This window comes from Suillus paluster (genome assembly GCF_016628075.1).
Source record: "Suillus paluster strain FC165 chromosome Unknown EDB91scaffold_86, whole genome shotgun sequence".
Classification (NCBI taxonomy): Eukaryota; Fungi; Basidiomycota; class Agaricomycetes; order Boletales; family Suillaceae; genus Suillus; species Suillus paluster.
In genome coordinates this window covers 80,818-103,647 of record NW_024537646.1, presented here as the reverse complement: position 1 = coordinate 103,647, position 22,830 = coordinate 80,818, and the positions used below count along the sequence as shown (strand labels likewise).

The 22,830-nt window shown below is 48.4% G+C and overlaps 13 protein-coding genes across 13 annotated transcripts; 10 read left to right on the top strand and 3 right to left on the bottom strand.

The window, feature by feature from the left end:
- The first annotated feature begins 161 nt into the window (after positions 1-161).
- On the top strand, positions 162-686 carry EDB91DRAFT_1162148 (uncharacterized protein). The gene is given in 3 exon segments (XM_041319857.1): positions 162-306; positions 357-521; positions 533-686. 2 exon segments carry the CDS (start codon positions 192-194, stop codon positions 518-520), a joined length of 279 nt encoding a protein of 92 aa, XP_041172190.1. The 5' UTR covers positions 162-191; the 3' UTR covers position 521; positions 533-686.
- A 1,218-nt stretch (positions 687-1,904) lies between these two features.
- Positions 1,905-2,948, top strand: EDB91DRAFT_1339272 (uncharacterized protein; the record flags this gene model as incomplete). Its single annotated transcript, XM_041325659.1, has 6 exons — positions 1,905-2,019; positions 2,079-2,161; positions 2,208-2,269; positions 2,301-2,329; positions 2,469-2,577; positions 2,627-2,948. 6 exons carry the CDS (start codon positions 1,905-1,907, stop codon positions 2,688-2,690), a joined length of 462 nt encoding a protein of 153 aa, XP_041172189.1. The 3' UTR covers positions 2,691-2,948.
- A 1,366-nt stretch (positions 2,949-4,314) lies between these two features.
- Positions 4,315-4,980, top strand: EDB91DRAFT_1086114 (uncharacterized protein; the record flags this gene model as incomplete). Its single annotated transcript, XM_041315990.1, has 2 exons — positions 4,315-4,429; positions 4,742-4,980. 2 exons carry the CDS (start codon positions 4,315-4,317, stop codon positions 4,978-4,980), a joined length of 354 nt encoding a protein of 117 aa, XP_041172188.1.
- Positions 4,981-5,810: 830 nt separating this feature from the next.
- On the top strand, positions 5,811-6,339 carry EDB91DRAFT_1162136 (uncharacterized protein). The gene is made up of 2 exons (XM_041319856.1): positions 5,811-5,955; positions 6,015-6,339. The coding sequence occupies exons 1-2, from the start codon at positions 5,841-5,843 to the stop codon at positions 6,170-6,172; spliced, it is 273 nt and encodes a 90-aa protein (XP_041172187.1). The 5' UTR covers positions 5,811-5,840; the 3' UTR covers positions 6,173-6,339.
- A 1,802-nt stretch (positions 6,340-8,141) lies between these two features.
- EDB91DRAFT_1060595 (uncharacterized protein) lies at positions 8,142-10,092 on the bottom strand (the record flags this gene model as incomplete). Its single annotated transcript, XM_041314359.1, has 9 exons — positions 8,142-8,504; positions 8,697-8,861; positions 8,912-9,063; positions 9,121-9,225; positions 9,278-9,661; positions 9,718-9,771; positions 9,824-9,834; positions 9,895-9,967; positions 10,038-10,092. 9 exons carry the CDS (start codon positions 10,090-10,092, stop codon positions 8,142-8,144), a joined length of 1,362 nt encoding a protein of 453 aa, XP_041172186.1.
- Positions 10,093-10,287: 195 nt separating this feature from the next.
- On the top strand, positions 10,288-11,249 carry EDB91DRAFT_1162115 (uncharacterized protein). Its single transcript, XM_041319855.1, has 2 exons — positions 10,288-10,587; positions 10,612-11,249. Exons 1-2 carry the CDS (start codon positions 10,567-10,569, stop codon positions 11,041-11,043), a joined length of 453 nt encoding a protein of 150 aa, XP_041172185.1. The 5' UTR covers positions 10,288-10,566; the 3' UTR covers positions 11,044-11,249.
- An 870-nt stretch (positions 11,250-12,119) lies between these two features.
- On the bottom strand, positions 12,120-12,984 carry EDB91DRAFT_859223 (mitosis protein DIM1-domain-containing protein). The gene is made up of 5 exons (XM_041328627.1): positions 12,711-12,984; positions 12,605-12,648; positions 12,499-12,546; positions 12,408-12,435; positions 12,120-12,354 (listed from the first exon to the last, which is right to left on the bottom strand). The coding sequence occupies exons 1-5, from the start codon at positions 12,921-12,923 to the stop codon at positions 12,205-12,207; spliced, it is 483 nt and encodes a 160-aa protein (XP_041172184.1). The 5' UTR covers positions 12,924-12,984; the 3' UTR covers positions 12,120-12,204.
- A 2,365-nt stretch (positions 12,985-15,349) lies between these two features.
- EDB91DRAFT_1162105 (pectin lyase fold/virulence factor) lies at positions 15,350-17,711 on the top strand. Its single transcript, XM_041319854.1, has 17 exons — positions 15,350-15,759; positions 15,808-15,862; positions 15,925-15,941; positions 15,987-16,033; positions 16,088-16,137; positions 16,189-16,213; positions 16,268-16,355; positions 16,407-16,451; positions 16,505-16,559; positions 16,624-16,639; positions 16,699-16,779; positions 16,832-16,896; positions 16,943-17,012; positions 17,059-17,106; positions 17,159-17,206; positions 17,260-17,350; positions 17,404-17,711. The coding sequence occupies exons 1-17, from the start codon at positions 15,543-15,545 to the stop codon at positions 17,493-17,495; spliced, it is 1,110 nt and encodes a 369-aa protein (XP_041172183.1). The 5' UTR covers positions 15,350-15,542; the 3' UTR covers positions 17,496-17,711.
- EDB91DRAFT_859195 (uncharacterized protein) lies at positions 17,672-18,844 on the top strand. The gene has a single exon (XM_041328625.1). The coding sequence runs from the start codon at positions 17,773-17,775 to the stop codon at positions 18,700-18,702; it is 930 nt and encodes a 309-aa protein (XP_041172182.1). The 5' UTR covers positions 17,672-17,772; the 3' UTR covers positions 18,703-18,844.
- EDB91DRAFT_859201 (uncharacterized protein) lies at positions 18,807-19,551 on the bottom strand. Its single transcript, XM_041328626.1, has one exon. The coding sequence runs from the start codon at positions 19,388-19,390 to the stop codon at positions 18,911-18,913; it is 480 nt and encodes a 159-aa protein (XP_041172181.1). The 5' UTR covers positions 19,391-19,551; the 3' UTR covers positions 18,807-18,910.
- A 170-nt stretch (positions 19,552-19,721) lies between these two features.
- EDB91DRAFT_1313973 (uncharacterized protein) lies at positions 19,722-20,725 on the top strand (the record flags this gene model as incomplete). The annotated part of the gene is made up of 5 exons (XM_041325142.1): positions 19,722-19,766; positions 19,818-19,910; positions 19,980-20,160; positions 20,214-20,485; positions 20,540-20,725. Coding segments are annotated over 5 exons (642 nt in total), but the record flags the coding sequence as incomplete, so codon positions are not given.
- A 668-nt stretch (positions 20,726-21,393) lies between these two features.
- EDB91DRAFT_1060592 (uncharacterized protein) lies at positions 21,394-22,150 on the top strand (the record flags this gene model as incomplete). The annotated part of the gene is made up of 2 exons (XM_041314358.1): positions 21,394-21,582; positions 21,656-22,150. Coding segments are annotated over 2 exons (684 nt in total), but the record flags the coding sequence as incomplete, so codon positions are not given.
- Positions 22,151-22,370: 220 nt separating this feature from the next.
- EDB91DRAFT_1060622 (uncharacterized protein) lies at positions 22,371-22,631 on the top strand (the record flags this gene model as incomplete). Its single annotated transcript, XM_041314363.1, has 1 exon — positions 22,371-22,631. The coding sequence occupies one exon, from the start codon at positions 22,371-22,373 to the stop codon at positions 22,629-22,631; it is 261 nt and encodes an 86-aa protein (XP_041172178.1).
- Positions 22,632-22,830: the final 199 nt, after the last annotated feature.

The window sequence follows — 22,830 nt, the reverse complement described above, 5'->3', positions numbered from 1 at the left end:
ATAAATGTGTCTTTGGCTGCACTCTTGAGGTCTTGAAGAAAACTCAAGAAAACGATGCCACGGCCCACGGAACATGAGACGGCATCTGTTTCATTACCGAGGATGCATACATATGGATTTTTTGGCCGCCCCTATACTACTTGTGTATAAAAGACAACGCACTAGCTTGAAGTTCAACAACAAGTTTTGCCATGAAATTCGCATGGCTTACCACTCTGATCGCGTCTGCCGCATTGATGACTGGCGTAGCTATCGCATCTGAGGATCTCACGACAAACCCCCAGAACCAACCCTGCAACAACGCTAGTGAGTGCTCTCGTGGTCTACGTGCAGACCTCACCTACCGCTATCCGTAGATCGAGCAGGATGCTCACACGGCATAAAAGGATTTAACAATGGAAACGATTTCGGGTATTTCTGTGGATCTAATGGAAAAATCGCATCTTATGAGACCTGTCAATGTCACAACTGCTGTCTGGTGGTAAACGGAGGGGATGGCTACATCTGCGGACTTGCATGAACGTTGCTTAACTCCAACGTGCCCGAGTAAGCCTGTCCTTCCTCGTTTCCTTCTTAGTCCGAGCGTTGATGTGCTTGCTTTCGCTAGCACAATTAGCATGATGCATTCATTGAAGAGGGCGTGAAGGAGTGTTGTAGCTGGCATGAAGTTCTAGAGCCAATCGAATCCGCAAAGTCAGGCTGTCTCTTTGTTCAATATGTTTCGCAATGCCGCAATGTCAAAGGGTGTCGAAAGAGTGCTCCAGTCTTGCACCAAGTAATACATGGATACTCTTTGGTCAGGCCTCAGGACTCGGTCAGACGCTGCACAGTGATCCGCCATTTTAAATTGATCGATGAGTGTTTATTTGGCGTGCGTCCTTACCATCGCTTCGTTGAATCCACTAACGTTCGCAATTCCCTTCGTCAAGTGTATTCTTCGCTTCCTTCGCTTCCTGTTTCCAACCTTCTTCTAAGAGTGCATTGTCATAGAACGTTGATTCTGAAGCTGTAGCCTCGCCTCGATGTAGTAGCTTAGGATTACTTTTGCCGTCATTCCAATGTATTTAGAAAGACTCGAAAGACACTCAGAACATTTTTCTGACTTCTGCCGTTTTGCAATTGCAACGAGGCCAAATCTGTGACGGCAGGTAGAAGTTGGTAAGACTTTAGATGACGGCACAACTCAAAGACTCTATCGTAAGTAACCAGATACCAGTCCAGATAGATTGGAAGAATACTAAGTAGCTTTCAGTACAGTTTTCACGACTCTAAATACTATCGCGGTGTATGAAGCTTGTGGTATAATAGATAACAAATAGATAGGTAAAATTGAAAAAGCACAATCACTTGAAACAGCGACGCTCGGGCCCCAAGACTTGGTCGTCTATCGATCCCTCAAGTCTGGGTGGTCCTTCCTCGTTAGGGAGCAAACGCCACAAAATCCGAGTCCATGCCCCCTACACTAACCGTTCAGGCAAAAGAATTATCGTCCTAGTATATCTCCGCGAGGCTCCAAAACTCTGCCAGGTTCCACCGCCCATAAGTTCTGCCATTGCCGAGCACAGCCAGTTCTCATGCTCCCAGATGTTTTTCGTGCGTCTGGCACATCACTACAGTACAAAAGTGGGTCAATAGGTCACCATCATAGACCGAAGTTCACTCAACCGCACCAAAAGAACTTACGCTGCTAGATCACGCGAATGTGGAAATTGGGTAAATGTGTGTTTGGCTGCACCCTTGAGGTCCTGAAGAAAACGATGCCACGACCCACGGAACATGAGATGGCATCTGTTTCATTACCGAGCACGCAGTTATCCATGCAGATATGGATTTTTTGGCCGCCTCTATACCACCTGTGTATAAAAGCCAATGCACTAGCTTGAAGTTCAACAACAAGTTTTGCCATGAAGTTCGCATGGCTCACCACTCTGATCGTGTCCGCCGCATTGATGACTGGCGTAGCTATCGCATCTGAGGACCTCACGTTAAACCCCCAGAACCTACCCTGCGACAACGCTGGTGAGTGCTCTCGCAGTCTACGTGCAGACCCCACATCACGTGCTTACCGCTATCTGTAGATCAAGTGGGATGCTCACGAGGCATACAAGGATATAACAATGGAAACGATTTCGGGTATTTCTGTGGATCTGATGGCAAAATCGTATATTATGAGGCCTGTCAATGTCACAACTGCTGTACGGTAGTAGACGCAGGCGGTGCAGGGAAGGGCTTCGTCTGCGGGAACACTGCTTAACTCTAACGTGCCTGAGTAAGCCTGTCCTTCCTCATTTCCTTCTTAGTCTGAGTGTTGATATGCTTGCTTTCGCTAGTTCGTGGAACAATTAGCATGATGCATGCAAGAGGGCGTGAAGGAGTGTTGTAGCTGGCATGAAGTTCTAGAGCCAATCGAATCCGCCAAGTCAGGCTGTATCTTTGTTCAATATGTTTCGCAATGCCGCAATGTCAAGGGGTGTCGAAAGAGTGCCCCAGTCTCGCACCAAGTATCCTAGAAGTTCCTGGATGGACACCTGGAAGCACAAACCCTGGGCTGTCAGCACTGAAGCGCAAGAGGTTTTGGTAAGCGAACTTGGGACATACAAGTAATACATGGATGCTCTTTGGTCAGGCCTCAGGCCTCAGGACTCGGCCAGACGCTGCACAGTGATCCGCCATTTCAAATTGATTGGTGAGAGGACAGGACCAAACTTGACCAAACAGGGTGAGCTAAAGGTTCACTGGAGCCTACTGGATCTTCTGTTGGTTTCGATCCCCCACTGCAGGCTGCAGCTAACGACGAAGTTAGCAAATCGAAAGAGGATCAGCGCCGTCACGATTCGCTTTGAACGAGATTGGGACCATAACGCATGGCGATCTCTGTCACGAGAAATCTATCTCAATCATTGCGCCTACTGCTATATAAATTGACAATTTAAATGAATCATAAACAGGAGGCACCTTCCCTTACCAGGCGCAGTTAATTGATGCGTCTGATCACAGCTTATTGATGTTTATCACAGAACCTCTATACGTCTTGTCGTGTCGCCGAAAGGCCCGTCTCTGAGTGAAACTGATTGGTGTTTGGTACCCGTTCAGAGCAAATTCAGACACAGACCTTCACCTCCGAATATACATCAGCATTCAGGATTTCATCATCATTTATTTCACGCGTTACAGGTTATATCAGAATCTGCACCTGGACTCAAAGTCGGACCTCCACGGCTATTCATTTCCATCACTCCCAGAGAATTGTGGCATTGCATCTCAACGCCACTGGAAACCCACCAGTGGAACAGCGGGAAACACTAAGACGAATCAGACGAGAGGTAACAAGACGAGATCGTGGATTTCGAGAGATGATGCAAAAGAGCAATGTCGTAGTAGCCCAAAGACCCGAGTCTGCGATAAACGATAGCGTGATGATATAAGGGAATCGAACAGCCACGTGATGTGATGTCGTAAGCAACAGGCTTGCGATTCACATATTCAGAGACCAAACCTGCGACACGACCTCCATGTCCAGCAAGGTTTATTGATCTCACTGACATACGCGCTCTTCAGTTGGACTACGGCAACGATTCTGTTCAATTGGCGCGCGTCCTTACCGTCACTTCGTTGAATCCACTAACGTTCGCAACCCTCTTCGTCAAGTGTGTTCTTTGCTCCCTTCGCTTCCTGTTTCCAACCCTCTTCTGAGAGCGCATTGTCCTACAATGTTGATTCCGAAGCTGTAGCCTCGATGTAGTGCTTAGAATTACTTTTGCCGTCATTCCAATGTACTTAGAAAGACTCGAAAGACGCTCAGAACATTTTTTCGACTTCTGCCGTTTTGCCAATTGCAACAAGGCCAAATCCATTCTGCCCCTTACACTAACCGTTCAGGCAATTTATCGTTCCGGTATATCTCCGCGAGGCTCCAAAACTCTACTAGGATCCGCCGCCTCCAAGTTCTGTCATTGCCAAGCACAGCCAATTCTGCCAAGCCGGTTGGCAAAACTCATGCTCCCAGATGTTTTTCGCGCGTCTGGCACATCACTGTAGTACAAAAGTGAAAATTGGGTCAATAGGTCACCATCATAGACCGAAGTTCACTCAACCGTACCAAAAGAACTCACGCCGCCGGATCACACAAATGTAGAAATTGGGCAAATGTGTCTGACTGCAGTCTTGAGGCCTTGAAGAAAACGATGCCACGACCCACGGAACATGAGACGGCATCTGCTTCATGCAGATATGAATTTTTTGGCCGCCTCTGTACCACTTGTGTATAAAAGCCAATGCACTAGCTTTGAAGGAAGTTCAACAACAAGTTTTGCTATGAAATTCGCATGGCTCGCGACTCTGACCGCGTCTGCCGCATTGATGACTGGCGTAGCTATCGCATCTGAGGACCTCATTATAACCCCCCAGAACCTACCCTGCTACAACGCTGGTAAGTACTCTCGCGGCCTACGTGCAGACCTCACACACCACGTGCTTACCGCTATCCGTAGATCGAGCCGGGTGTTCAAAAGGCATAAAAGGATTTAACAGTGGATACGATTTCGGGTATTTCTGTGGATCTAGAGGCAAAATCATATATTATGAGGGCTGTGAATGTCACAACTGCTGCACGGTGCTAGACGAAGGGGATGACTTCGTCTGCGGACCTGCATGAACGTTGCTCAACTCCAACGTGCCTGAGTAAGTCTATCCTTCCTCGTTTTCTTCTCAGTCCGAGTTTTGATGTGCTTGCTTTCGCTAGTTCATGGAACAATTAGCATGATGCATGCAAGAAGGCGTAGAGGAGTGTTTAGTAGCTGGCATGAAGTTCTAGAGCCAATCGAATCCGCCAAGTCAGGCTGTATCTCTGTTCAATATGCTTCACAATGCCGCAATGTCGAAGGGTGTCGAAGGAGTGCCACGGTCTCGCACCAAGTATCCTGGATGGACACCTCGAAGCACAAACCCTGGACTGTCACTGGCGAAGTCAACGAGCACTGAAGCGCAAGAGGTTTTGGTAAGCGAACTTGGGACGTACAAGTAATACAGGGATGCTCTTCGGTCAGGCCTCAGGACTCGGCCAGACGCTGCACAGTGATCCGCCATTTTAAATTGATCGGTGAGTGTTCATTTGACGCGCGTCCTTACCATCGCTTCGTTGAACCCACTAACGTTCGCAACTCCCTTCGTCAAGTGTATTCTTCGCTCCCTTCGCTTCCTGTTTCCAACCTTCTTCTGAGAGTGCATTGTCCTAGAATGTTGATTCTGAAGCTGTAGCCTCGATGCAGTAGCTTAGGATTACTTTTACCGTCATTCCAATGTACTTGGAAAGACTCGAAAGACGCTCAGAACATTTTTCCGACTCCTGCCGTTTTGCCAATTGCAACAAGGCCAAATCCATTCTGCCCCTTACACTAACCGTTCAGGCAAAAAAATTATCGTCCCAGTATATCTCCGCGAGGCTCCAAAACTCTGCTAGGTTCCGCCGCCCCTAAGTTCTGCCATTGTCAAGCACAGCCAGTTCTCATGCTCCCAGATAAGTTTTTCGTGCGTCTGGCACATCACTACAGTACAAAAGTGGGCCAATAGGTCACCATCATAGACCGAAGTTCACTCAACCGCACCAAAAGAACTTACGCTGCCGGATCACGCGAATGCCATGGAAATTGGGTAAATGTGTGTTTGGCTGCACCCTTGAGGTCCTGAAGAAAACGATGCCACGGCCCACGGAACATGAGATGGCATCCGTTTCATTACCGAGCATGCAGTTATGTATGTACATATGGATTTTTTGGCCGCCTCTATACCACCTGTGTATAAAAGCCAATGCACTAGCTTGAAGTTCAACAACAAGATTTGCCATGAAGTTCGCATGGCTCGCCACTCTGATCGCGTCTGCCGCATTGATGACTAGCGTAGCTATCGCATCTGAGGACCTCACGCTAAACCCCCAGAACCTACCCTGCGACAACTTGAGTGAGTACTCTCGCGGCCTACGTGCAGACCTCATACCACGTGCTTACCGCTATCTGTAGATCAAGCCGGGTGTTCAAGAGGCATGACAGGATATAACAATGGAAACGATTACGGGTATTTCTGTGGATCTAATGGCAAAATCATATCTTATCAGGCCTGTCAATGTCACAACTGCTGTACAGTGGTAGACGAAGGGGATGACTTCGTCTGCGAATGAGCATGAACTCCAACGTGCCTGAGTAAGCCTGTCCTTCCTTCGTTTCCTTCTTAGTCCGAGTGTTGATGTGCTTGCTTTCGCTAGTTCATGGAACAATTAGCATGATGCATGCAAGAGGACGTGAAGGAGTATTGTAGCTTGGCATGAAGTTCTAGAGCCAATCGAATCCGCAAAGTCAGGCTGTATCTTTGTTCAATATGCTTCGCAATGCCGCAATATCAAAGGGTGTCGAATGGCGAAGTCAACGATCACTGAAGCGCAAGAGGTTTTGGTAAGCGAACTTGGGACGTACAAGTAATACATGGATGCTCTTTGGTCAGGCCTCAGGACTCTGCCAGACGCTGCACAGTGACCCGCCATTTTACATAAATTGATCGGCGAGAGGACGAACAGGACCAAACCTGACTAAACACGGTGAGCTAAAGGTTCACTGGATCCTACTGGATCCTCCTTTCGTTTCGATCCCCCACTGCAGGCTGCAGCCACCTGCCCAGCAACTAACGACGAAGCTATCAAATCGAAAGAGGATCGCCGCCGTCATGATTCGCTTTGAACGCGATTGAGACCATAATGCATGGCGATCTCTGTCACGAGAAATCTATCTCAATCATTGCGCCCACTGCCATATAAACTGACGATTTAAATGAATCATAAACAGGAGGCACCTTCCTTTATCAGGCGCAGTTCATTGATGCGTCTGATCACAGCTTATGATGTTTATCACGGAGCCTCTAAATGTCTTGTCGTGTCGCCGAAAGGTCCGTCTCTGACTGAAACTGATTGGTGTTTGGTACCGTTCAGAACAAATTCAGAGACAGACCTTCACCCCCGAACATACATCAGCATTCAGGATTTCATCATCATTTATTCCACGCGTTACAGGTTATATTAGAGTCCGCACCTGTCGCTTTCTTCTATCCCGTGCGTGTGCCAAAATATGGATATGGACAAACTTGACACGTGTTTCTCAGTTCTTGCTGTCATCGAATGTTCAAGAGTAGAATACCCCAATGACCAGTTCCTGGACTCAAAGTCCGACCTCCAAGGCTTTAAATCTCCATTTGTTTCCCTCTCACTCCCAGAGAATTGTGGCAGTTACATCTCAACGCCACACGCGATTCACGTATTCAGGGACCAAACCTGCAAACGACCCAGAATACCCTCCACGTTCAGCAAGGTTTATTGATCTCACTAACATACGGGCTCCAGGATCAGGGTGGCGGCACATCCTAAGCTGCAAATGTAAAGACCAAGCTACAGCATGTATTTCCTGACAGCACCCTAATGTTAAATGACTGATTTGATTTTGTAGAACCCGTTCAACAAAAGTTTCAAATTCAAATGCATGCCGACCACTTGGTACGGCACACCTGCTTCATGATTGTCACTGCCCGCTTACACGTGTCTGTTCAGTGTACGACACTACGTCAAATGGAGCACTAGTTAAAGTTTGATCACCCCCCTGATATAACCTGTCCGACAAACAGGGGTCCAAATCAACGCTCAAAGTCCAAACTCCTGCCACCCTCGCCGGTACACGCATCGCATCTAGTTGTCAACGCCACTCACGTACTTGTGTTTGTTTATTCGCTTGTGAGGCGTGCCGATTATTGATGGGAAACTTCGTTATCAAGTTACAGCACCAGTAATACACTCGATCAAACCCTCTTCATTCACCTGCGTCGCCTTCAACCGCAACCGGATAAAAGCTCATTCATACCAGGACTCACAACACACGATAAGCTCACACCTGCTGTCTAACGCAGGCTATGTGGATCTCAGTGTGTTGGTATGATTCATTTACACGATCAGCTCTCTGGTGTCGCTCAGACGCTCGTGGTGGGAAGCAAAACAGTTGGGGAGGTAACCGTATGTCGCAAATATAACACTGCAGTCGGATCGAAACAACACCAAGCCAACGGGCCGAACGCGCGAAGCACTTTCCAGCCCACAAGCCCAAACATTAAAACTACGCAAACATATCCTCCTCACTCACATCCCGCATCCCACACGCTGCCCACATAACAGCAGCATTCAGATCCTCGACACCATCATCCTTCGTGCCCACAACCCCGTCCACCTCATATACCAACTTCGTCAAGCCGAGGGTTACTTTGATGGCTGGTGGGCCAGGCGCGTATTCCTCGAGTTCTGAGTCTAGGCCGTTCTCGACCGCAATCCCAAATTTCTCATCTCGATAAATGAGCCGTAGGATGTTCCTCGCGGCGACCTCCGCTTGGTAATAAGCTGTATGTCCAGCTTTGATTGCATCAAACGCGTCTGCTGCATCGCCCACGACGAAAATATTTGGGTATAGTGTTTCGTGGGGTGGCTCGGCCTCAACCAAGGTATTCGTGGATGACAGAGGCGACAGGGAATACGGAGAACAGAGGGTACGTGGAGAAGATGGTGTCGAAGGAATGTCAGCGTATGTGGTGGATGCCGACGGCGGGTACGATTCTGGCTCTCCCGTTTCTTCTGAATCTTCTGCGCCGAGAGATATATTTTTCAACCAATGTAGTACATCATCATCGGTATCTGCCTCAAAATCATGAGGCTCAGGAGTAGGTGGTGGGACATGAAGCTGCATAGTCCGCAGAACGGATGCCAGTCCGGTTTCTTGGACTATGGTACGAGGGTCCATATCCCGAAGGAGCCCCGTGTTCGGTATTTGACCAGTACATAGGAGCTAGTGGCTCATTTAGGTCATTTTGACGCTCGTGAAATTCAAAAGCTTACCAGTAGGTCGGCAGATATTTCCTGCCCTGATAGAGTCCGCACTATGCGTGGCTCTGAAGACCCTTTCGTAGCGGATATATGTCGGAGAGACTCAAAATCGAGTCGCTCTCCGAGAACGACCCGAACATTCAACTCCTGCAGACCCTGAAGGGCTGTGTCATATGCATCGCTTAGTTAAAATCTTTCAATAGCTAAAACACGGAATTCACCTTCTTCATGCATTGTGTCATCGAACTTTGGCAACAAACGATGTCGGGAATGCAGAAGTGTGACTCGCTTTTGCGGGTACACGGCAGCGATGTCGGATGCAAACTCTAAATATAGTTAAACGCGTCCTGCTGTGGTACGTATGAAGACGCGACTTACGGATACCAAGCGCGCCGCCACCTACGACCAGCACAGATGTGGCAGCCTCGACGCGTTTCTGGCGTTCTCGGAGGGATGAGATACCCTCCGACTTCGTTCCTCCATATGTTGATATTCCGAGTCCTGGTGGTTCCAAACTCGGTTTCACTCCGCATTCTCTTTTGTGACTCCAGAGGTCTATTGGCGAAGGCAAGTGGGAACCGAGAGCATAAATAGCATAGTTGAAGTCTAGGGATGATTGTTGTTGTTCGTGATCTGGTAGATTCGGAGAGAGGGTGATGCAATGCTTGTCTATGGAGGTGATGGTTGCTTGCACGCGAACATGAGACGAAGATGAAGGAATGTCTGGAAGAGAACTAGAGGGAAGATTATTGTATGGAATAACTAACAGAGAGGGTTAAGTCCGTCCAGGGCGGTGGAAGCGGTGTTAGGGTACGCACATGCTTTATGCTCGTGGCCGGCGAGAACAGCGTATCTAGAAAAGTTATAAACATCTAAAACCGCATAAATGAATTCTCCTTCTAGCTCGAAAGCAGAAAAGCTCACGATTCAAATGTCTGAGGAATAACGGAGGTTAACGGAACACGACCACTTAATCGGAAGGCATAACAACGCACGAATTTCTATCAACTAAAACAACTCTCCAACCCTGCGGCAGACCCTCTGCAAGAATTTGGGCGGCTCTGGAGCCTAGAGGAGGATGGCAGGAGGATGCAGGGTCAGCCAAATTGACAGTTTTGACGTATGCTGAATGACACACCTCCATAGGAACCGCCCAGGACGACGACCGTCTTCGTGTGGGACTTTGTGTGCATGGACATCGAAGGCAAATGGAGCGCCTTTGCGCAAATGGACACGTTACGGGACTTGGAAGAGAAGCAGTTCACGACTGTGCTTATTGATGAAGTTCGAAAAAGTTATCAGATAACTAAAGAGTCCAAGGACCGTGGGATCCGAGTATCGCCGATCGGATTGAGGGCCCGACGTTAGACTTGTAACAATCCAAACACATACATTAATCGATAATCGATAAAGTACAAATCAACTAAATCTCTACTAATCGATCTATAAGCAATGAACTCAATTCGTAAGGACTGTCAATTTCCTCTTGCTCAGCGACCGAGTTTGAGCTTAGTCAACTAGTTGCGCAGAGCCTCATCAATCTCCCATAGGCAGACCTTAGACGAATGCAGACATTCGCTCCTTCATCCGGCTCGCAACTACTCCATGAGTAAGTACATTCTCTATCATTTCTTGGCGGCTGACTGTCCTTTGTTTCAGCCCATGCGATGCCCCAGGAGCATACCGGGGTAAATCCCATCCTGATTGACTAGGATCTCCTGCACGAGAATGGCGCCAAAGTCAAAGTGCACCCATGTAAGTGGGACAATTGCACGATGCACGTTGGTGTAGAGCACAGGCACGTTGCCAAACACCTACAGCAACGCCATGGTGTCAACATCAGCGCTACAAACGAGGAAACACACAGAATACCCTGTCTTTGGGTGGATTGTTTCGATTTCCAGATGAAACCAGGCAATCTGCCGCGCCATGTACTTTCAACACACCTTGAAGAACGATGGATTTGTTTGACGTGCAGCGAACTCTTTTCGCGAGAGGACGCCTTCCGAAGGCATACTCAGGAAAAGCCGGCCTGCCAGTACGCAAGACCCGCTGTTTCGTACGGAGACGGGGTACTGGAAATTGACACCCAGTGCTTTGACGGGGGTCGGTCGATCGACCAAAACGTCATATGCATTCCCTGATGTCTCGTAAGTTGATGTAGTAGTCCAGTGGTATTACCTTAGAGCAGCATCTCTGTCGTTTTACGTTCCAACTTTATATGCATTCTCCTATAGATCTTGTCCATCCTCAGTAATCATCCATCGTCTTACTACTCAGTTGATACTATGTATACTATTTGTACTGGAAAAGGCACACTTGTTAGAAAGCGGCGCAGTCCTTTGAAGGCTATCAGAAGAATTCAAAGACCCTAAATGAGTGCTCCCTTGACACGTCCCAAACTCCATCGTCGTGGCTTGAATGACGAACCACTCGTGCCGTTATTGCTATCGTCCCTCAACAAACATCAGCAAAGGTTGATCTCGCAGATCGGCCAGCCACCATCGATGGTACCGCCATCGCTGGCGGTGGTAGCTTGATCGAGTACGCCACTCGTGTTGTAACTGATAGATCATGGACTTTCAGGTGAATAATTGGCACGCATTGCGAGCGAATAAACAGCCATAGCGCGTGAGTGGCGTTGACAATTAGATGCGGCGTACTGGAGAGCTTGGCTGGCGTTTGCATTTGAACGTTGTTATCAACCCCTGATCAAGCATTTGACATGTCGCACATGGGACAGACACGTGTAAGTGGGTGTTCAAAACATAGAGGCCGCGCACCAAGTGGGTTTGCATGTTTTTGGAGTTTGACTTTCCAATCGCTGTTTGTCGAATGGTTCTACGTGATCGGACTCGTGGTATCAGGGTGCTCTCAGGCAATGCATGCGAAAAGCTTGGCGCGATATTTCAAGTTGCACAATGGGATGTCTACAACGTATATGTCCTTGTCTTTTCCTGGAATAGTTATGTTCCGAATCGGAGCGTCCATGTGTCCTTGAGAATAAATAGTAAACTTGCTGCATTTGGAGGAAGTAGCTCTCCTGGCACTCGTGCAGCGTGCTGCAGTACCCTGAATACGTGCATTACCTGTGGCGTTATGGGATGCTATGCCACAATTCTCTGGGAGCGATAGCCGAGGGAGGAGAACAGCCTTTCAGGTCGAACCTTGGCTCCAATGATTGTTCAATGGAGCATATCTATTCTTGAACATTCGAAGGCAGTAAAAGGGGGAAACACACGTGTATACACCACATTTGCTGCTCTACATAATTTGGCAGAAACGCGACAGGCGCGGACATCAATCTAATACCTGTAACGTGTGGAGTAATCTGAGAAAGTGATGATGAGCCCTGGTGTAATTCTGACGATGATCAAAGTCAAACCTTTGGGGGATACGACAAGACCACGGCCCTTGGAGGCTCCACGATAAACAGTTTCGATGATGTCAATCAGCTGTGATTAGATACATCAATAAAGTGTGCCCACAAAGACCAATCATAACGTGCCTCCTGTTTTTGATTCATTGCCCAGTTTCTACAACAGCAGGTGATGCAATGTTTGAGATAGGTCAATGTGCAAGGTGGATGGGCCACGTACATCTTGTTGTTGTTACCAGTTCCAAGATCAATCATGATATGTTTGTTACTGACGCGCAATATTTCAGCTGCACGTATGATGAAGCAACCGAGTATAAAGATCGTACCGATAGAAGAACATGACGGTGCACGGATCATACAACTCGTACATCTGTACCATTACGCCACAAGCAACGATTAGCGCAATCACAATAAAACCTGGAACATGCACACCTTGTTGAAGTCCGGGACTTCAGTGATATCTACGAGGTAGATGACTGCAAAGTTCTGCACTTTCTCTGCGACTGCGTAGAGGGTCTCGTCCATCGTCATGCATTGGTGGTCCCAATCGTGACCAAAGCGGATCACAACGACACGGTCCTCTTCGGATTTGATGGCTTCATCAACGTGCCAGCCGCTGGGCAGGTGGGGAAGGAAGTATGACATGGAAACGAGGATATGGAGGTGAGCTCAAGAACCGAAGCGCTGAGGTGACAACCTACTGGCACAGCCACACGCAGAAGTGCCTTTCTTCCACTTCCACTGCACCTCCTAGTTTTCTACACCGGGGAGGCCAACGTTTTGCAGCCTTTGCAAGTGCATTAACGGGAATGTAATGCTACGCTCTATAGAGTGCTCTGGGGACCGGTCAGGTCACTTAGATTCCCTGTGGACTGGCGCGTTCCAGGATTCAAAATGTCTCAAACCCGCATCCACGTTATTGTTGTCCAATAGTCGCCTGTTGTATATTGGTCGTTCTTTCTGGTGGTTCCGTTGTGTGCTTCACCCTATACTGGAGCCTGCTGATTGGCATTTTGGTAAAGTATTCATTTCGTGTACCACTTGAAAGTTGCCAGGTGTAACTTACCTCTTTTTTTGCAGCGCTCGTCCCTTGTAATTCTACCTCTCATGTTTTGCTTAGTATGACCGCCGCGATGTCAAGTATACGCAAAGAGGATGACACCTTCTACCGTGTTCCTCCACAAATTTCAGACCCGATTCGCTCACACATCCCCGCGTTTCCTTTGTTCGCTCTAGTTTCTCTCGTGCCCGTTATTGCCGCGCCCGCACCTAACAGCTGTAGCTGTGTCGGCAGAATCTCGTCCTTGGCCGACGTCTGTAATGTTCTCCAGTGCACCACACCAATGCCTTCACTACCCCTGCTGGCAACAGGTTGACGTTGAAGCCGTTGGATAGCACTACTGTCAACGTTTGTGAGCGTAATTGGATCCTTAAAATACCCGACTATTTATATTGTATGACAACAGTGAGCGACTCGCCCTCCGAGTCTCTCTGGGAGAGCAACTCACTCGCTGCTGTCATACTAGTGGGTCGGCATCAAATTCGGTTCCGAAACATGAGCCGGGTAGGTCTCCCCTTCGAGGTCAAGTGGGTGTAGGTACTACTTGGGGCGGCAGCAGAACCTGCGAAAGGCAATAATCTCCAACAGATGTAACGATATCACTTGGAAACAAGCACATGTGGGATGGTGGATGATCTATTGGGGTAATTACGCTGATTGGCTTGCGAGCATTATCTCATCGTCTCACACTGTTGCAGGATGATAAGGGTGCAAATGGCGGAAGTAGGTTTACCAACTACATACCGTTATACTTCAATCTAAGTTTACTTTCACCAGAATCGAACTCTTGGGCATATTGGATGTACGCGCTCGAGTCGCGCTAGACACATAGCTTATATTTCCTTTCATAAACAAGCCTCATTCTCTGGCATGATCGTAGGTGCTTAAATGGCGTATTTTACCTACTCATGCTTGCCCGTCAGGAACTATCCTGACACCTCGGATACCCCAGGTTTCAGGCAGGAAACGGTGTTGTTATCTCCGTAAGTGTCACCCTCGTTTTACGGCGACGGAGATCTCACGGCACCGTCTCATAGAATATCGACTTCAATCCTAGTACCTCCGCGGCGGTCCCAAACGATCCTTACATGGTTGCAGTGAACTATGGCAAGGGATCATGCACAGGTATACAAGTTACACACACCTATATAGCCACCCTCAGTCAGGGTGGGACGGATGCCTAACTACGATCTCATCACTGGATACCATCAGAAAAACTGTACGTGTTATATGCTCCTTTACCCCAATCCATTCTTACTTGAAATAACTCATTGAGTGGGGAATAATTGACAATGCACTTAAGTAGGTGCTACATTCGCGGAGAGAGAATGTAGGCTTTAGATGTAGTACCACGTCCGACTCATCTGGCCGAGTCATCATGGCACCACGCTTAAAAATGTGAACTGCGCTCGTCCGTTCACGCCTCATCACTGGCATCACACCTCCATTCGGGTCTTTGGGTAACATGAATCATGAATCATTACCCGGAAAGATATATTGCGGGGGCAATCCTGAGCAATCATTGTGGCCGAATTGCTTAGACGGTTGGACTGCGTTGTCCCAGGTCTGCGGCGACACTTCAGACGAGTTCAACTGCGGGCCGGCCGTCGGGCCTTCATCAACTGTTTTGCAGCAGCCTTATCATTGTGTTCTCACCCAGTCTTACCCCTGCCTGCTTCTTCACCATATGATCTCCTTGACCAGCTGGTACTACTTACTAGAGAAAGTATTTGGAGGTATGTAAGTAGACCCCTAGCAGTGGCTGACCTAATGCACATATATGACGGTCGATATGGTTACCACGACAACGGTGCCGCCCAACGAATCACGATGTTTCATGAAAATATTGAGAGCGGATAAGAACGGGTGCCAATGGACCTTTCGCGTGAGTAGCTGTTCGCGGTTAGTCTCCAGTAGCCATGCAACTGCAGAACACCCGAACGAAATGCCGCGAAATAATGACCCTATTTCGCGGCATTTCGTTCGGGTGTTCTGCAGTTGCAGTTGCATGGCTACTGAAGACTAACTTCTTGTTGCAGTGCAACGTTGGCATTAGGCGTTATGACGGCTCTACCTAGTTCTACCTCCCACTCCGCCGCAACCAAAAGTCCGATGATCGCATCTGCAAAGTATAGGGAGGAATCCTGACGTATCGTGTCTCCCGTATTTCTCTGGCAGATTAAATATACGGCTCCAAGTTGTTCATGATACTAATTACCATGCTTCCCTCTTTCTTTTTTCTCGCGGCTGGGATAGCTGCAGCCACCGCAGCCAGCAAGAGTAGCTGCGTCGGTACAATCTCGTCCTTGAACGACGTTAGCAGTGCCGTCGAATGTACGACAGTGAATATCAACGCATTCACAGTTCCTGCTGGCCAAACATTCGAGCTGAATTTGCTGGACGGTACCACTGTCAATGTTTGTGAGCATGATGAGTTCCTTTGCGTTTTCGATGCCTGACTCCGTTTAGTGGGTGAGATTCAGTTCGGAAACGTGAGTTGGGCGGGTCCCCTATTCCAGGTCAAGTGAGTGTAGGCACCACTTGAAGCGCCTCAGAGAACCTGACCCAGGCCATCGTCTTCAACAGAGGCAACGACATCACTTGTACGTGATTTGTGCACATGTTGTGGCGATTCCTAAGGTTCTCAGTCAATGGAAATAACCAGAAATGGGATGGTGGAGGACCATTCTATTGGGTGAATACGCTGTTTCACGTGCGAGTATTATCTCCTAATCTTACACTGTTGCAGGATGGTCAGGGCTCGGGTGGGGGCGTGACAAAGCCACGCCCAATGATGCAGTAAGTTCATCAGATACTGTTATACTTCTCTTTTTAAGTTTCTTTTACCAGCATATTGATCTCGGGTACCTTAAACGTGCGCTCGAGTCGCCCCAGCCGCCCCAGACAGATGGCTAATCTTTCTATTCAGGATGTTCATGTCGTGAATTCTCCCGCCCAATCTTTCTCAATTGGAAATTCAGGACCTATCACAATCTCTGGCGTCACAGTCGATGATTGTGCGTAGTTACATATTTGTAGCGGGGCGTTTATTTTGATGTCAAGAACAGCGCAGGGTAACTATGCTAACTCGAACAGTGGCGGTCTCCCAGCTGGTGAGTGGGCACAACCATTCACCCAGCGGTTTCTGAACTTACCACCCGAATAGGACACAACACCGACGGCTTTGACGTTGGCGGTAGTAATGTGATCATTCAAAACAGGTTTGTCTATGCTGGAGTTACGTTGTCGTGTTTTGTTGACTTACGAACATCCTCGGGCATCCAGCAAAGTATTCAATCAGGTTCGTTTGACGATCGAGCCTGGCACTTCCCTTTGCCTACAAGGTATTTCTTTTTGCAGGACGATTGTGTGGCTATCGGCAAGGGAACAAACATTACCGTTACTGGCAACTACTGTAGTGGTGGTCACGGTATCTCCATCGTGAGCTGCTTCACATTTTTTCAACTAAATTATTCGAATATTTATTATCTAGGGCTCCATCTCGTCAAATGTCGTTGTCTCCGATATCACGATCTCTGGAAATAATGTCGTTGACAGGTGACTATAGAAAAAGGGTGAATTAGAGTTGTACTGATATAAGCAGCTTATTCGCGTTCCGTATCAAAACTGATAAATCTGCGAAAAAAAGTTCTGTCAGCAATGTTACGTATACAGTGAGTGGTTTTTGATGATGGTGATTGTGGATTAAATTTCTGGTAGGCCAATACTGCAAGCAACTGTACCGACTATGGCGTTCTGATTACCCAGGTACTGTCTTCCTCATGTTTGTCCATCGGTCAATCATATAACACATCTATAGAGTTATCCCTCCAACTTCGGCACTCCAGGTAACGGGGTCACTATCTCCGTATGTTACCTTCAGTTTTACGTTGACGAAGATCTCACAGAATTGTCTCATAGAATATCAACTTTAACCCCGGCACCACCGCATTGCTGGCCCAGAACGATGCTTACATGGCCGCAGTGAACTGTGGCAGTGGATCGTGCACAGGTACACGAGTTTCAGCCTCCCACAGTTCTTTTCTGACAGACAATTTATGATAGGCATCTGGGATTGGTCTCAATTGCAGACAAGCGGTGGAAAAGTTGGATCTTTCGTCAACTGTGATAGTGTCATCACTGGATACGATTACTAGTGAGATGGCCTGGAGCCTATCTATCTAACACCATACCGCGTGTTACACGCTCTTTTTTGATACACACTCGTTTGCCCATCAAAAGTTGCATGCTAGTACTATGTTTGTACTACGTAGTAGACTTATTTTTATTACCATTCTTGGGGGAGTATGCATACGTAAGACTTGAAATAATTCATACTTAGCCACTTCCCGTATCCGAGTCTTTCTCCTGACGACTTGAAGAGCTGGTATTAACTTTTCGACTTTTAAACAGCTACTCAGGCGGTCAAGTAATATGGAGGAGTCAAAAATTTGTAGCTCGATATCCAGGTCTTCCAGCTACTCAAGCAACACCATCACACCAGCCAGCTCTCCGTCAGCTGGTACCGGAGGACACCACGATATATCGCAGCTACCACGTATCGGAATCCCGTCGGTTGACCAAGGAAGCCCCACTGAACGCACCATGAGCTCCAATCGACGCGCATATATCCATCCTGGATACCCGTTTTTTGATTTTCCAGATAATCCAGTGTCTCCAGTCACTCCTGACGACGAGTACGGATTAGACGACATATCTGGAAGCCCTCCCCCACCTTCTTCCTCCCCGATTGCATATCAAGATTCATCCCCTCGTGGGGATGAATACGAGGAGACGATCTCTCATTCCTCTTCTGGCTCTTGCAGATACCTCCTGGATCCCACTGCTCATGCTGAAGCAGAGTCTGATATCTCGGACCGCCTGAGCACGAAACGTCGACTTCTTAGTGACGCTCAAGCGAACACTCCGTTTGTCCAATTCAGTTATCAAGGGGATCCACCACCTTCCACTAGACTCCAGTTGGAGAAGAAGTCTATAGTCGCGTCCTCTGAGCGGTGTTCGAGTTCTTATCATATCAAGGCCCATCCATCGAGTCGTTCAAGGACCAGCAAGACCTTGAGAACGGCAAAGTCGTTATCAAGACCCCACTCGACCGTTGGTGGCCCGAGCAAAGGATGTCTTCACAAGCGCGGAACTCTCCTACTCGAACACCTAGGAGAATCTGCGGAGCAGGAACCTCCGCCAAAGAAAGCCAGGATCGGCCGTCTAGCCAGTCATCGCACTGATCTACCCAAGATACGGACTGCTTTTTCGAAGGAACCAGCCAGTCTACGCAGAGCCCAGTCTCTCATTTCCCAAACTTCCACTGAAAGGGACGATGAGGACGTAGTCAAGGTTCGTTGAAACGATTTCTTGTCAAAATGCCCGTGGATTTCCCGTCGGATGCAAGTTGACGACGTGCATTGAACAGCTTTTGGACGACCCGGACTCAGTTCTTTCAAACGCCGTGCACCGAACATCCCGGCTCGATTCGCCTATATACCCCCCTACTGTGCCAACTACGCCTCTTCCTGACACAGCTGGCTATCTTCGTGCAAAGAGAAACCCCCTTTCACGTACCCCAGCCGTCCGTGCGTCCTCCAAAAAATTGCCGAAGATACCACGCGTCCCCATCATCGCGCCTCCCATGCGTCCTAGCCCTCTTGTTATCAAGTGCGAAGAAGACTTGGCGGAAGACCGGATCAAGATCCTTCTCACGAAAGAAAGAGAAGAGCGTGAAAGCGATGGCCTGGACCTTCCTCAAATTCCCGATGATTGCTCCAACCGAAGCGAGAGTGAGAGCTCCGTATCCGGCGACGAATACTGGACAGACGAAAGCTCGATTTCCACCTCCGAATCCGAATCCGTTGCGAGTCAAAACTTGGATCCATCTTTGGGCACAGAGAAGTCTCGGCGTCGTGAACGATGGACAAGGGCGCTCGGAATCGATGATGGCTTCCGCAAAGAAATAGTTGGTTGGATGTTGGATGCAAGAGTCTATTTGCTTTTTGTGAAAGGCCTTGCTGACAGAAACACAGGTCCTCCCGAACATCCCTCAGAAAGGCAATACGGAAATCAATGACCTTTTTGACCAATTAGACACCTGTCGAAACACAAGGTTTCACGCGGTTCATCTCTTCCACAGATACTTCTTCCGTGTTACAGAGAAGAAATTAAGTATCAACCTGTCAAAAATCGAGTCGCCCGTCCAATCTTCAAGAGGGAGCGACTCCTCGAGTTCTGGAGATAGCGATGACGAATTCACTGGTGAAGAGTTAGATGATGAAGAGGATCCTGGATCTGATGACACCGTCGTGGTGAAAGGAGAACAGGTAAACGGATATGAGTCCGAGTCGGATGATTGGCAGGACGGTCAGGAGGCGGTCACCTGGGATATCGCTCTTGGATCTTTAGCGCTCTGTGTCAAGGTAGGATTCTTTGCAGATCAACATTGATAGACCCTCATTTGCATTTGGTAGTTCCACCGTGACTTTCTGGCCCCACTCAGTCCCGTATGCGCGGACGAATTCTTGAACCTCGCACAGCATTCCGTATCATACGAGGACCTTGAGGTATAATTGAATCGACACATCTTGGGCCAATTGCAGTCTCGTTTTTCTAATACCGTGGTTACTCATTAGGTGTCACAACGGGATATACTTTCTGCTTGCGGTTTCAGTCTCGGCAGCATCACACCACAAGGTTACATGGATGAACTCTGGTTAGCTTTACCTACGCTACGGAAGGTTACAGCACTTCTGAAGAATGGCTGGGAGTCGGTACAAGTTGAAACATGGGATAGGCTGTTTGATACCTTGATAGGTAGTCTTTCTTAGTCGAACACCATCAGCATTAGCATCGTCTGACCCCCTCAGAACCTGACTTTCTACAGTTTCCTGTATCGCTGCTGACGGCCTCTGCCCTGCTCGACGGTCTCATCATCGCCATCGCTCGCCATTACAAAGCTGAAGCAGATCTGGATGCATGGCGTTTCCAACGGAACTCGTACTGTCGTTGCCCGGCCCCGTCATTTTGCACACCAGATAACGCAACCAAGGCAGTTCCCTGGGAGGCGTATGTATGCGAGGCGATGAGTACTGTGCAGCATGTCGTTCTGGATGTTCTGGATGTGCTTCAAATACGCGACGTGAGCGCCATTCATGATATTTTTTGTAATGATCAGCCCATAAATTTTCTGCAGGACGATTTGGAGCAATGTAGAACATGGATGAGCCTTGTTGGATGCGAATAGTCCTCGGTTTGTTATGCCCCTCACCTTCCTCGCGTCCAGTACCCTGCGTCACATGATGAATCCTGTTGCTTGCAATCCTTGTGAAATCTCTCATGTTTTTCCAATGTTTTTTCAGTATACCTTCCTAATTTGCAGAATTTCAATATCGACACGTCGCTGGGTTTTCTCATGCCAAGGCCCAAGGTCCTGCTGTTTCCATACTGCTGTGTGTAAAATGACCGCCATTAATCTGTCAGAGTGTAATGCAGTATAAGGAGGTGTCAGTACCTTACAGACTTAATTTTGATCCGTAAGTATCGTATTCTTGCTGTTGACAACCATTCCGGCGGGTTCCTTGTCGCATAGTCTCTCACACACAGCTTACATGTGATCTTAGCGGTTATTGTGCGACTACTCATAACGTATACTAAGCACTGGCGCGCCCAGCTTGAAAAACCCACCGCCCTCACAGGTTTCCGCTGTTCTCGTGCTCGAATTTCTACTCGTTCCGTGCGTATCCATATTCCCCTTTATCTACCTTGCTAAGACGCATAGCAGTAACAGCTGCAATATCGATATCATTGTCTTCGCCCCGTTCTGCTACTCGCATTCTTGACAGTTTGCGTTCTCGTTGGAGCAGTGTCGAATGCTTGAGACCTAGATGACATGCAGATCGACTGAGATTGTGTGATGCTACACTGCGAACATGTGACCCATGTGCTGACTAAGCTACGGAAATGGTCGAGGTGCGTGGCCCTTGCCCTTGGAACCCCTAGTCCATTGTTCAACTTGTTATTTTTCGGTACAATAACATAGCAAGCGGCATGGAGCGGTTTTTACCGGCCTTGCAATCATGTCCCCCTAGCCATTCACATTGCACCTGTTACAGCGACTTTACCGAAAGGTGTCACGACAGATTCCAGGAGGGCGACCTATCTGGCAATAATGAGGCTATTGAGCGTGGTCGAGCTGCACTGGTACTTTATCCTCCCAGTCATCCTGATCGACCCAGGGTTCTAGACGGACTTGCCCTCGCATCGAAATGCCCTGCTGCTCTTTCCTCCTGGCGATCCTGATAAATCCGAGCCTCTCAACGTGTCCCTCAACCACCTTGGCGCTTATCTCCAGCACATATTCACACAGGGGAGCGTCCTATCTGTCCTTGATGAGGCCATTGAGCGCCATCGGGCCGCACTGGCACTCCGTTCCCCCGGTTCTTCTTATCAATCTGCTTCTCGCAACAATCTCGCCAACGGCCTTCTAGTCATATTCGAGCTGCAGGGCATCCTGTTTGACCTTGATGAGGCCATTAAGCTCCATCAGGCTGCACTGGCGCTTCTTCCCTCCGGCCATTCTGATCGACCTGGATCTCTCACCAGCCTTGCCTCCAGCCTTGAAGCCAGGTTCGAGCAACGGGGTGTCATGTCTGACCTTGATGAGGCCATCGAGCTCTATCCAGCTGCACTGGTGCTCCGTCCCTCCGGTCATTATGATCGATCTGGTTCTCTCCTGAGCCTTGCGAGCACCATTTACCATAGATTCAAGCGGCAGGGTCTATCATTAAACTTGAACGAGGCCTTTAATCTTTATTCACAACTGTCCAAAGCATCTCCTACAGTCTCTCGTTACGATCTTTATGCTGCCAGATCGTGGGTCACCTCTGCTGAGGAGACGAACCATGGTTCTATAGTGATCACCTATCAGACCGCATTAAAATTCCTAGATCAGCATGTTGCTCTTTTTTCATCTTCTTCGCGCCACCTCCATGTCGTCAGGGTAGCCACTTGTTGTCTTTCCATAAATGCTTTTTCATGCAGCCTTCGTCACGGCTCTCACTGCGGCTATGCAATTATCCAGATTTCGCAGCGTGATAGGTTCTATGTGGTCTGTCGACGACAGGATCGCAGGGCAGATCGTGTCTGCATTTTACGACAACCTGGTCGATGGTTCGGGGAGATCGGACTGCACACGAGCTGCGGTAGCGTTGCACAAGGGTGTGAAGTCGTTGCGCAAGAAGATTCCGCTAGAACAGCAGATCGTGTTTGTTCACATAGGTATCTAGTAAGAGATTCGATCGACCATGTTATTGTTGCATTTTCTGTACCCCTCGATGCTTTTATTCCCTTGTTGCCGTCTTACTGTTTAGTTGTCACGTATTTCTGCAAGTTACTGTTGTCGTTGCATTGTCCTGTACCATCGTCTACGCTCCCGCGCTCTTCTGATCTCGTCCGTAGATTACTAAACCTACGCCTGCAATGATA

Excerpts from the sequence above, each read along its gene's own strand:
- EDB91DRAFT_1162148 (XM_041319857.1), top strand. The coding sequence starts at position 192 with ATGAAATTCGCATGGCTTACCACTCTGATCGCGTCTGCCGCATTGATG. Across the intron at positions 307-356 it reads CCAACCCTGCAACAACGCTA|ATCGAGCAGGATGCTCACAC; the intron begins GTGAGTGCTCTC and ends CGCTATCCGTAG.
- EDB91DRAFT_1162136 (XM_041319856.1), top strand. The coding sequence starts at position 5,841 with ATGAAGTTCGCATGGCTCGCCACTCTGATCGCGTCTGCCGCATTGATG. Across the intron at positions 5,956-6,014 it reads CCTACCCTGCGACAACTTGA|ATCAAGCCGGGTGTTCAAGA; the intron begins GTGAGTACTCTC and ends CGCTATCTGTAG.
- EDB91DRAFT_1162115 (XM_041319855.1), top strand. The coding sequence starts at position 10,567 with ATGCCCCAGGAGCATACCGGG. Across the intron at positions 10,588-10,611 it reads TGCCCCAGGAGCATACCGGG|GATCTCCTGCACGAGAATGG; the intron begins GTAAATCCCATC and ends CTGATTGACTAG.
- EDB91DRAFT_859223 (XM_041328627.1), bottom strand. The coding sequence starts at position 12,923 with ATGTCATACTTCCTTCCCCACCTGCCCAGCGGCTGGCACGTTGATGAA. Across the intron at positions 12,547-12,604 it reads ACCGTCATGTTCTTCTATCG|TAACAAACATATCATGATTG; the intron begins GTACGATCTTTA and ends ATTGCGCGTCAG. Across the intron at positions 12,355-12,407 it reads CAATGAATCAAAAACAGGAG|CTGATTGACATCATCGAAAC; the intron begins GCACGTTATGAT and ends ATCTAATCACAG.
- EDB91DRAFT_1162105 (XM_041319854.1), top strand. The coding sequence starts at position 15,543 with ATGATACTAATTACCATGCTTCCCTCTTTCTTTTTTCTCGCGGCTGGG. Across the intron at positions 16,780-16,831 it reads GTGGTCACGGTATCTCCATC|GGCTCCATCTCGTCAAATGT; the intron begins GTGAGCTGCTTC and ends TTTATTATCTAG. Across the intron at positions 17,351-17,403 it reads TGGCAGTGGATCGTGCACAG|GCATCTGGGATTGGTCTCAA; the intron begins GTACACGAGTTT and ends AATTTATGATAG.
- EDB91DRAFT_859195 (XM_041328625.1), top strand. The coding sequence starts at position 17,773 with ATGGAGGAGTCAAAAATTTGTAGCTCGATATCCAGGTCTTCCAGCTAC.
- EDB91DRAFT_859201 (XM_041328626.1), bottom strand. The coding sequence starts at position 19,390 with ATGTTCGGGAGGACCTGTGTTTCTGTCAGCAAGGCCTTTCACAAAAAG.